A 12,349-nucleotide genomic window follows, 5' to 3' on the forward strand; every position below is an offset into this window, starting at 1 on the left:
TCACAACGTAGAATATCAGGTGCCTCATTCAGTTTTGGGTATTTTTATTAGTTCAGTAACATATTGTATCTCTTATCTATTAACTGTTCACTACACAGTGACTGATTAGCAGAGGCATTCCATAATGCTAGAGTTTTCCCCTAACAGTATGGAGCATTGTGCCTGATGCTCTTCCACGCTCTATATACCAGTGCTGCATTCACTCTCATTCTCAAGGATGGTAGCATATGCATGTGACACAATGCAGTCATGGAGTGATGTCCCATGAGCTCACCCGTCCAAAAAGAGAAACCTGAAAACAGTCTAAGGCCAGGAGGGGACAATGTTGGGAACCATCTGAGGACGACTGTGGCCCTCATATTATCAAATATTTAAACTACTGATAATTTACAAGTAATTTCAATTAACTTTTTGTAGATACCTTCACTGTTAGGCCAGTGCTGTGTTTCATCAGTGATTTAAATCAGCCATGGAGATGGTATTAACAGTGATTATAGAGCAATGATCACTATAAATGGAATTTCTTTATGCTAGAGTATTTCCTGGCTTACCCTGTCTACTTTAGGAGGAAGATTACTGAGAAAAATCTCTTTTTATGACCCAAATATATTTTCCATCATCAGAGATCAGTGCTGGCTTCATCAGGACTAAAGTGACCACTTGGGTCCCCGGTTGCTGGGCCTCTGTCACTGGAAACTAGCTGTGACAAGGCAGGGGTGGAAGCTAAAAGCACTGGTATAAGTGGAAGCCACTGACTCAAAGTCACAAGCCTGCAGTGTGAGAACCTCTTATTTGGAGCACAGCTTCCCTAAGTCATTTATATAAAATATACTAATTAATAACTATACTCTTGAGTCCTGCTTATTATCAACATTAGTTAGTATAGGCTTGGGAAAGAGAGATTTTAGCATTCTAATGCTTTCGAGGCCTGTAGTATTAGCCACAAAAAAACAGTTCTGCACATTTCAAGAGACATTCCAGAATTCTTCAAGAAGCAAATAGATAAATGAGGCGTAACCTTTCCAATGCTCTTATTACAGGCTGGATTTTGGTAACTTAGTATGAAATTGAAAACTAGTTGATATTCAGTGTCTCTTCATGTGTGTTGCACTTTCTAGTTTGACATAGCTTGTTCTCACATATGGGAAGAGGGAAAGAAGAAAGAAAAGTCTGCTTTCTGTGTTGGGATTTGGATGTGATATTTAATGCAAAGTTACCTCTGCTTTTTTAATGAGTAACCAACTCCCTTATCAGCCCATTACTCCTGCTGTTGAACAGAGGTCAGAAGGTTTGAATAAGACAGCACAGATTTCCTCTTAGTTAGCTGGCTGTTTGGTTACCTGTTCCCCACTTCAGCACAGTGTAAATAATAACAGGACCTTGTATTACTCATTACCAAATGCTGCTACAGGCACTGGGGATGATAGAAATGCTGCTTTCCAGTTTACCCCATGTGCTGTGCTTCGGTTGCTGTAGGCTGCTCTAGGGCTTTGCAGCTTAGAACAGTAGCTCGGGCTGTCCTGGGTACAGTCAGTGAGTGTTGGGAACAGCTTTACCAGTTAGAGGATGTGGTCCGAGAGGATTTGTAGAAATGCATTCTCAACTCTGGGGCTCTTGGTTGGTAATACAGTTTTGAAGGCTTGGAAAAGGTCTACTATTGCGTAGTCAAACCCAGTGGATAGTGCTAGTTCCTTTAGCAAAAGGAGATTGGGGTGTATGAATGTCTTTGAAGCTGTGCCTTCTGGATACCTAAATGTATTCTGTTAAAATTCAGTGTGTAAAAAGCAAGATGGCACAAGCAACTCTAGAACTGGAGGTCAGGCTGCTTGTGTCCTTATGAGCAGATGAGCGTTCCCACACCAGACTCAGTGCTAGCTGAAAGAAAAAAGTTAAAACCTATTTAAAATGTGGAAAAATTGCTTCCCAATATTTTAACAGAGAGAGACTGAGAACCCACAGCATTGAGTCATCAGGAAAACTGAAGATCTCCCCTGAACAGCACTGGGATTTCACTGCAGAGGACTTGAAAGACCTTGGAGAAATTGGACGAGGAGCTTATGGTTCTGTCAACAAAATGGTCCACAAACCAAGTGGGCAGATAATGGCAGTTAAAGTAGGTGATGCCATGATTACTTTTGGTACTTTAATCCGTCAGCTGAAATTTTGTGGTGCATCAACACCACTGCTCTGTTCTTACCTTTGTGGTAATAATGGGTGCTAACAATCCTGTCTCTGCTTTCCCTGAGGATGTTTTGTGTAGAGGTTGTCCTATTGGTTGTGTGTTTTCTTGCTCTGGAACTTGAGTGTGTGAAGTGCGCATGTTCATTGCACTTTTGCCATGATGCATTAACAGGTTTTAAACTTCTGGCCCTTCACTGCCAAGGTGAGTTCAGGCTGGACCACTGCATCCCTGGGAGCAGGGCAGTGCTGCTCTGAGCCAGGCGGGAGCTGGAGGAAGAAGCAGCACACTGGGCTGGGCAAGGTGCGGGGCTAGGGCTAACAGCAGTCTTACTGAAGGTTTCCTGGAAACCACACACATGCTGTTGCCACTAACCTCAACCTTACTCGGTCCTGACCGGCTCGGCTTCTGTTGGTTTATTCCATCTCTACTCAGTGCTGCCCTGTTCCCTGGTGTAAAAGTTGTACCTCAATGCGTACCTTGTGATAATACTGTCACCTTCTGTCCTTACTGTGTTGTGCCATTGAATTTGTTCCTTTACCTCCTTCCCCTAAGGTCAGAAGTGGAGATTTGGTCTGTAAAGCATTCCCAGCAGGCCTCTGCGCGCCTGTGGTGAGCTAGCGGTGCTCGCCTTGCTCGTAATGGATTTGCAAACTGTACTTTGTTTGTTCACATGTTTAAAAGTGTTATGTTCTGTTTAAGATACACAAATGCACACCAGCAATTTGGGGGCAGTCTTCAAAGGAAAAAAAAAAGATGTGGCCATACTCTCACTAAACTTAAAATACCTATGAGACCAAATAACATTTCAGTTTATAATAGTTGAAAGTGGCTTTGCAGATAGTCTAATTTGATCTTGTTGCTCTCTATTTTGAGTCTGTCAAAATGCTTGCAGAGATGATACTGAGGAGTAGGTATGTCTCACACTGCTTTAATGCTGTCTGAGGGCTATTGCCGCAGCATCTTCCCTGACGGTGTTTGTCCCCACTGCTCTGTGTTTCCTCACTGCTGGGTCATGTCGGGATAATGTTAAATTAGTGTTGAGGAAACACTTTCTGTTTCTCTCCAGTTTCTTGTTTTTGATCAGATTTTTACAGAGTGGAGAGAAAGGTGCTTTGGGCAGGAGGAAGTGTATACATTCATAAAATTTTGTATATAGCCCACAGACCTCTAAAAATGCACAGACTAGGACCTCTGCTCAAGAGAATCCATTAAAACAAAATGTGCTTCTTAGAATTTGTAATGAGTTGTGTCCTTTTATCTTGCGCTTCTGCAGTATAAGGGGAAGAAAGCCATTTGACTTAGATGCTACCAATGGATGTCCTGTTGTCCTCATGTTCTTGTACTGTCCGTGTGTGGCATCCAGCGTCACTGGTGGGGACTCAGGGAAAGCACAGGTTCTAAACTACTGCCAAATAGGAGGGAAAGTATTTTTAAAATTATTACTGATGTTTTTCTTAGTGTTGTGTGTACTTCGTCAGTGGTGATCAGCACCATATGTTACTTAGTTGTGTGGATAAACTTTAAAATGAGTAAAGGCTTTAATGAAAAAGAAAGCACATCATTTTCCCGTTTTCGGTGATTAATTGGATCATATTTGAGGTTGTATAATGGTTATTCAAGTTTTGAGTAAAAATATTTAATTTTTGTCCAGTACCCATAATATATTCAGTAGACACTTATAATACTGGTGACTGTTTTGAGGGCTCCACTTGGGGTGCTAATATGAACCCCAACTCTTAGGTGCTCAGAGACAATTACGGATCCTATACCTGTAGCTGTCAAATGTACACTTCCTACTTGAACTGTCTGTTTACTACCTTCAGTAATTGAGTTTGGGACATGAGAAGATAGCAGTAAGATATAACTTAACAGAGGTGGCAGAATAACATGGATTCCATGACAAGTGATCTTCAAAATTTACCTGGAGAAGCTGTATAAAAGTGAACTGTGGAGTTACTGCCCCTGTGTGATTCCTCATTTTTACTTTTGAGCAAGCCTTTTCCCAGATTCTTCATTAATACTGGAAGAATGGGATCAATATACATTACATTGATACCAGTTGAGGGACGATAGATGTCACCTACTTTAGAATTTTAAACATTTATCGTTGATTTTTTTGAGAGACAGGTCTTTTGTCACAGGTCATCATGTAGGCACACAGACTCTCCTGAGCAGTATAACCACAGAGAAGTGATGAGTGGGTAAGGATGGGTTAGACTTGATGTGCTATAAGAGAGACAGCCACACAGTGGATAACTTGTCGTTGTTGTTAACTGAAGAACATTTCCTGAAGTAGTTCAATGTTCCTAGCCTTTGAGCTTGTGTTTTGGTACTATGGAAAGGATTGCTTTATTTGACATTAAGTATACCCCACAAATTATCTTCAGAATTTACTTGGAGTAACTATAAAAGTGAACTATGGGATTTCTTTTCATGTATGATTCCTTAGTTTTACTTTTGAGAAAGCCCTTTCCCAGATTGATTTAGCTATGTACAAGAAATGGTTGAAGGGGTCTTCTTAGTTACCTGAATTAATTATATCAAATACTGAGTCTGAAAATTGACTAAGGTGTAATAAATCAGACTCAACCAGGAGCATGTAAAATGTGTCTTTAGACAGTTCTTGACGTGTGGACATTTTTAATCTCCAAGCTTTAATTGCACACAGTGGGCAAAGGGCTATTGCTTGTTAGTGAGTGTGAACAATATAATTTGCCTGTCAACCCACTCCAGCATGACTGAGCCATAGTGGTCTAGGGAGATGTCATTGTTGGCAGTGAGGTCTTCTAAACTGCTGTAGGAGGAGGAGGGCAGCTGTCAACTCTGACTGCATTCCTTTACTCTTGACTTTGACCAATATTCTCTACAGATGACATTTGTTTAATGTCATATTAAACTATTTTAAAGAATTCTAGAACATACTCAAAAAATATCATAATGAGGAACTCTCTCTTCCACACTAACACAAACATAATGTAGCGCTTCATTTCAGCTAAAAATATAAATTACCCCAATTTTTTTTTACGGTGAATACAAATTTGTTTCTCTAAATATACAGCACATTCTTTATTAAAATGTTAATTCTTGTGCAATAAAGTAACATCTTACTACTGTGTTCTCAGCTTCTGAGAGAAACTGTTTCAGGCTCCACAAATGAAATTGTACAGTTTTGCTGCACAGCTGCCTGCCTTGCAGCTCCAACAATGCCTTCATGACCAGGACACCATCTTTTTAAAGGATGGATAGTATTCCACAGTACGAATGCACAAAATTCCTTTTTATCTACTTTTTAGCTCCTAGATATCCAAGTTATTTTTGTTTATGGCTGCTGTGAACAGCACTGCAGTGGATTTTGAAGTTAATGGCCCATTTTTCTCAATGGCAGAGTAATCACAGATGGAAACCAATGTGAAGTCACTGTCCTTTAAGTAAAGTAGGCTTCTCTGCATAGCTGTCCACAAGGGCTGGTTGTATTAGGCAAATATCAGGGTTTGAACTCAGTCTATGAAGAAATGATTATGATTAGGTTTCTTAGGTAGGGTTAGAACAATTCAGGCCTGGGGAAAACATCAAGTAGCATCAGGACATAGGCAATCAGAGTCAGAAGACAAGGCAAATCCTGGGATGTGGGAGAAGGGAAAGGACTAAGTAGGTGTCATGAGTAGCTTAGACTCATGGCCTGACGCTGCGCGGTGACCAGCATGGCTTACTGACTGTGAGAAGGAAGACAGATAGGAGTGATCCATGTAGGTCTTCCCGCAGTAATCCTGTTTGCCCAGAGAGGATGGAGCTAAGGGTGGCGTCTCAGCCCTCAGCTTGGGGAGCTAACCTGGGCCAATCAGGAAAACAGGCTCTTGGTTCAGGTTGGATGCTTGTTCCAGACCACAAATGTGTGATAGTGTCTGTTAAGGCTTCAGGGATTTTCTTTTTGTTGATGATCTGCCTGATCTGCCTGTCTCTGTCTCTCTATCTGTCTCTGTCTCTGTCTTTCTCTTTTCCTCAACTCTACTCCTTTGCTTTTTCTGCTTTTATTAATTCAACTATTTTTAATCCAGGACTGGCCACTTGATCTTTGATATTTGGAATTGACTTCAGTGTGCTTGAACTAGAACCTAGATGCTGAATGGGAAGGACAAGGTTCCTCTGGTGACAGAATCAGCAGCCCACAGCTCAGCCCTTCCCTGCCGTCTGCTGGTTAGGTAGGTGTGCAGATGGTAGAGATGTGGTGCTGTGTACCTTCTCCAGGGAGAGATAAACAAGCGTTTACCTCTAGTGGAACACTAGTGACTGACCAGAGAAAGGATCCTACCCAAGCCCAGCTTATTGAGCTAGTGTGTTTATTGGAATTACAAGGACAGGTGAGCGATACTTAGAAGAGTAGGTGGGCAATTGTATTAGTGAGAAGCCCCACTCCAGTAGTTAGGAAAGCTGCATTCCTGGAGTCCTGTGCTTACCTTTCTGGCAGCTCAGCCTGTTGGGGAGAGCAGCTGTTACTCTTTGTATATTCCCCAGGGTTATGTGAGTCTTGTAAGTTTCAGGAGTTTCAGGAGTTTTTGCCTTTCATTTGGGTTTTGTGTCCCCCCACTCCCTTGAGACAGAGTTCCTCTGTTAGTAGTTTTGGCTACCTTGGAACTCACTCTATAGACCAGGCTGGTCTTGAACTCAGAGATTTGCTTGCATCTGCCTTCCAAGTGCTGGGATTAAAGGCCTGTACCACCACTGCCTGGCTGTTTTTTGTGTCTTAATCTCCCTCCTCTCTCTGGGTTGGAAACACATCAGTTTGAACGAAAAACATACACAGTGTTTCTCCCACTGGTGCCATGTTTTCTGAGATGTAGAAGGAGTAATAGATACACCTGATCATTTCCTTCCATCTACCACTGAACATTAGGCTGCTTTGCTACAGCAACAGCTATCTACTCTAATTAGGAGCTGGACTGGCTGAGAATCTGCAGTGAACACTGCCCATTACAAGAAAGTTTCTCTTCATGAGTCACCTAGGATGATGACAACAGTAACCTGTGTTGTAAATACAAAGGTTACAAAGACAATTTGACAGGCATTATATCTATCTAACAAAATAATAGTTTTGTTTTGTTTTCCCACACATTGGGGCCTATTACCTCCCCAGCCGTAGGCTGGGATAAAGTAGCAGATCTAAGCTCCCCTGGTGTAGAGGGCCTTAAATCTAGTCAGAAAGTGGCCGGTTGTACCCATTGCAGTTGTGGAATGCAGTGTTATACCAGTCAGCCCATCTTACCTGGCACGTTGATGCTCTAGCTTGCAGGGCCCATAACTGGGCGACACTGTCAGTGAGAGCCCCTAGCAACCTATATAGTGCCTTTCTGTACTACAGAAATCAGCCAACGGGGAGGGGACTTCCATCCAGTCCTAGTCTGATCCCTTCATGTCTGAGTCAAAGCCAGTGGTGTCACCAGCATAGGGTTTTACTTCTAGTTCTGGCATGCAGCCAAGAGCAATGGCAATAGCGTTTATGGTTTGTGGGGTTCAAGGCCTCCCTGACACATGATTGACAAAAAGGAAGCCCAACTCCTAGGACTGATTGTTTTTCAATGTACAACCTTATGGTTCCCAAGAGTGCTGTTTTCCGCTCAGCAAGGTGCTTTCATGTCAACTTCTTAACTGCTGTCTTTTCTGTTCTTTAAGATGTTTTTTAAAGCACTCAAGAGTTAGCATGTGTAAATGATCCTTTTCACAGAGGGTAGACAGGATCCCTGAAAATAACTGTCTCTTCTAAGCAGGAACCAGTTTCTTGAGTGGCTGAGAGTATTAAAAAAAGAATGAAAGATTAACCAAGGTCCAGTACAACTTGAAAAGATCTCATCATTTGTATCAGTTCTGAACTTAGGAGCATATGTTATGCAGGTGAGGTGGCTCAGCAGTACTGGCCCTTGCCACCAAGCTAATGACCTTAGTTCAGTTTCTCAGACAAACATGGGGTAAGGAGAAAGCTAACTCCCAGTCCCAGTTAGCTTGTGTGTACACACACACACACACACACACACACACACACACACGGACGGACGCACAGACACAGAGCAAATATAATAAGAAAATATGAAAAATAAAAAAGATTGGGTACAGCAGTGTGGAAGAGAAACTCCACCCCATATGTCACTCTAATCTAATCATTTTCCATGAGTCATCCACTGACCTATCCTGAGGTACTATGCTTTACTCCATCCCTGATGGTCTTTGTGGGACCACTTCCTCCAGTTGGCCTGGCTTTATCCCAAGGGGGAGCAAGGCCACATTTGTATTTGTCACTGGGCCTGGTGCCTCAGTTCTGACAGGCTCTGGGTGGCCCTTGCCTGGCTGCTGAAAGGGTGCCAAGCCAGGCAAACACTGCATGGCTTTTCCTGGGGATAGGAGAACAATTTATTCACCCCAGATAGGATACCAGTGGCAGACCAGAAGAACAGAGTTCATTATGGCTGCTCATGAAAGCATAGGTGAGAGAATCTTACAGCAGCATTTGCAAATCATAGACATCCAGATCACTGAAAGCCCCACCTGACAATGGGTGAAGACTCAAGAAAGCTGCGTTCCATGGGTTCCCTGCACTACTTGTAGGTAGTAGATCCAGCAAGAGTCTCCTCTCTGGCAGTTGTTAGTGTTTGTGTAATCCTAGGGTAGGCGTGTGTAGGAGGGGGCATTTATGCATCTTGTGAGCTTCAGGAGCTTCTGGAGTCTTTCAGTTCAGCTCAAGTTCTGGAGTCTTGTGAAACTTCCTCCTCCTTCCAGGGGAGATGCTCCGATATGGGAAGTCAGGGATGGTAAAAGCATACTTTGGCTGGTTTCTCTACCACTCTGAAGACTGCCAACACTTGTGTTAGAAGGCCATTACTAAATGATTTTGGTAGATGTTGATGATCAGTAATCATTGAGGGAGAGTGTTCATTTTAGTGTTTATGTTTATGTCTTCCATATTCCTCTGAGGGCCTTAATGCGTTGGAATGGAGTAATTTGGAAATGCTTGTTATAGGTGAATTTCAACTAGCCTATTGTGTGTTTCAGATCATACTTGAATCTAGTTTCTGAAATGGACCATTGATTACTAGATGTATCTGATTTATATCCTTGCATGCATAACTATTTGGAGAAATACTAGGCTTCTCATATCTCGCTGTCCACGGGGACATCTGAACTGACATTGGTAATTCCTAATAATGGCTCGTTGTATTAAGACCTTGTCCTTAGTTATCTTTTAGATTTGCATCATTGTCTCTTCTAATGTTGTAGGTACAGGAGTGATAACATGATCTGTAGACCTTAGAAACTTTAGTAGTCGTCAACACTGTGCTGCTTGAATGTACTTGATTTGAATGTACTTGTTTGAATGTACTTGAATGTATATGTTGTGCTTAGTAAAAAGGAGGAAGCCCCTTTATCAAGGCTTATCAAGCTTGAGCCATTACCTCTGCCCTCTTCCTATAACAGGGTATGATATATTCTCCTAAGTTCTCAGTGCACAGCCAGACTACACAAAAAGTATCAGGCCTTAGTGTCCTCAGTGAGAAAAATGGGACGTACCAATATTAGTTTGTCAATTTTGTGAAGATAAAACTAGAAATTTATAAATTGATTCACTTATAAAGACTTCAGTGAGTGTTCAGCTAAATTTCACATTCTTTCTTCTGGCCTTAGTAACTGCAAATACCCTCATAAAACCTTTCTACTCAGTAGATGTGACTTAATACTCAATAGGTATCGTTACTTTTGGGCATGACAACAAATATATCTCTGATCTTCACTTCATGCTCCCCTCCAAACCTCACCTTTTCTGTTTTGGATGCTGTTGCCATCTGTTGGTTCTTATTGATCATGGCTCTGTGAGGTGTTTTGGGAATTTAAGTATGTGGTATGTATAGAAACTTTAGCAGAAATATGAGTCAGTGGAAGACAAAGTAAAAGTTCTTGATAGTGTGTGTGTGTGTGTGTGTGTGTGTGTGTGTGTGTGTGTGTGTGTGTGTGTGTGTCCCAGAGGAAGACTGTATAGAGTAATGGGTCTATAGCAGGGTGCAGGACATCTCCTTTTCTATTTTCTTTGCAGACACTGTCTTTAGCAGCAGATACTTAGTGAACAACAGTGTGTGTGTGGTACAGTAGTTTTGGTGCATGTTGATTATGAAGACTAGGCACCTCTCCCTCCCTTTTCCCCTCCCTGTCTTCTTTTCTTCCTCTGACTTTTCACTTCCTCTTTCCCCCCTTCTTTTCTCATTCTCTCTTTCTCTCTTTCTTTCCCCCCTTCCTCCCTCCCTCTTGGAGAAGATTTTCCCTGTGCTGTGTTTGGTTATATACCAACTGGTTCTAGAATTTTTGCATGGGTAGTATTTATCAGTGTCCATTTAGTTAAAAAGGAAAACAGCTGTCATCACTGGAGGTTTTTTTTTAATGATTTATTTTTATTTTATGTATATTGGTGTTCTGCCTGCTTGTATGTGTGTGCGAGGGTGTCAGATTCCCTTGGAACTGGAGTTACAGACAGTTGTAAGCTGCCCTGTGGGTGCTGGGAATTGAACATGGGTCCTCTGGAAGAACAGCCAGTATTCTTAACCACTGAGCTATCTCTACAGCCCCATCACTGGAGTATTTTATTTTTGCCAAGGGAGTAGCTTTTATGGTCATCACACAAATTTGAATTTGGCAATTGCTTGAACTATGGAATGCATATATTTTGAAAACATTATGACAATAAGTGCTTGTGTAGAGGAATGAGCCACATAAAGGAGAAATGGCATCTAGTGTTCTGCATATATATGTTTGGCAATACATTGAAAATGACATTTTTCTTGTTAATGGACAAGTTTGTAGTAGTGCATATCATTTGAATATTCTATCAAGATTGCTTTAATTGGGTCTTGGAGTAACTTGAAAAGTGTATGCACTGATTTCTTTAGCAGTTAATGAGTCTGTAGCCTTGCTGAGCTTTTCTCATCAATAGCCTCATTTCTGATCAGGAAACAAAACATGCTTTTTTTATGTTGGAATACCCGATGAAAGATGGGCTTGTGCCTCAGGAGTGTGATGTCTAGTTTACCTTAGTATTTGCACCCTCGGCTGAGCCAACAGGACTTGACAAGTACTGGTCATCTGGGGACCTAGAGCACTCAACTGTGAGGACTGTGGCTATGACCTCGCTCATTCCTCGGCTCCTTTATTTTAGTCCCTCTCCTCATTTTCTCCATTTCAAAATGAAACAGATGAAGTGACAGGACTGGCAGCGTGTTGAGTGTTCGTCCTTGCTGCTGTTTTCACGTCTGTCTGTGGAATGGCTGCACACTGAAGCCGATGCTTGATCTCCTCAGCTCTTGAGTCTGTTGTGTTTGCTGACTCGTAGCCTTCTTGCCTTCAGTGTTCTAACTCAAGAACTGACATGTCATGCACACTGTGGTGCTACTGTTTGTAATCAATAGCAAACACAGCTCACCATCTTTTTTTTTTTCCTTTTTTCTTTCTGTTTTTGTTGTTTAACTTTGGGTTATCTTTGGAAAGCACGATGACCTAGTTTCCTTAGGGACCCTGCAGAAGCCACTGCACACACATCATCTAAGAGATAGAACCCGTCATTTCTGCCTCAGCTTTGCTCATAGCTTGACTTGGCAGGAAGGAAAACTGGGTTGATCTGGTGAGACCAAGATGTTATCCACCAGATGCAGAGTCACAGAATGTCAGTTAGGCAGGCTTTGCTGTGTTGTTAGAATAGTTCTGGCCTGGCCTCCTGAAATCCAGAGATTTAGGAGAATCCTGACTTGACGCTAAAGGATAGCCTGAGTCAGAGTTTATGGCAAGGACCATCTTGTTTGTCTAGCACTTAGCACAATGCTCCCTGCTGACCTGCTTAAGAAAGGCGTTGTCTTAGTCACTGTTCAAGTCCTGTGAAGAAACACCACGGCCATGGCAACTTTTGTAAGAGAAAGCATTTTATTAAGGGCTCGATGACAGTTTCAGAGGGTTAGTCCCTTATCATCATGGTGGGGACCCTAGTGGCATGCATGACAGGCATAGTCCTGGAGCCACATCCTGATCCTAAGCTACACTGGACCTGGTGTGGACTCTTAAAACTCAAAGGCCACCGCCATGACACACTTTTTCAACAAGACCCCACCTCCTAGTCCTTTTCAAACAGTACCACTCCCAAATGAC

General features: G+C 42.2%; 1 protein-coding gene across 5 annotated transcripts in view; it reads left to right on the forward strand.

Annotated features, from left to right (window-relative positions):
* The window catches only part of MAP2K4 (mitogen-activated protein kinase kinase 4), a 94,656-nt gene that overhangs the window by 50,632 nt on the left and 31,675 nt on the right, over nt 1-12,349 (forward strand). For 4 of the 5 annotated variants that reach the window (XM_084761349.1, XM_084761350.1, XM_084761351.1 and 1 more), the window contains one exon: nt 1,939-2,113. The exons of the other annotated variant lie outside the window; for it this stretch is intronic. In XM_084761349.1, coding sequence (XP_084617475.1) covers nt 1,939-2,113 — 175 coding nt within the window. The remainder of the gene's footprint in view (nt 1-1,938; nt 2,114-12,349) is intronic. 5 annotated transcript variants of the gene reach the window in all.

This window comes from Acomys minous (assembly GCF_964271855.1).
Source record: "Acomys minous genome assembly, chromosome: 16".
NCBI classification, from domain to species: domain Eukaryota; kingdom Metazoa; phylum Chordata; class Mammalia; order Rodentia; family Muridae; genus Acomys; species Acomys minous.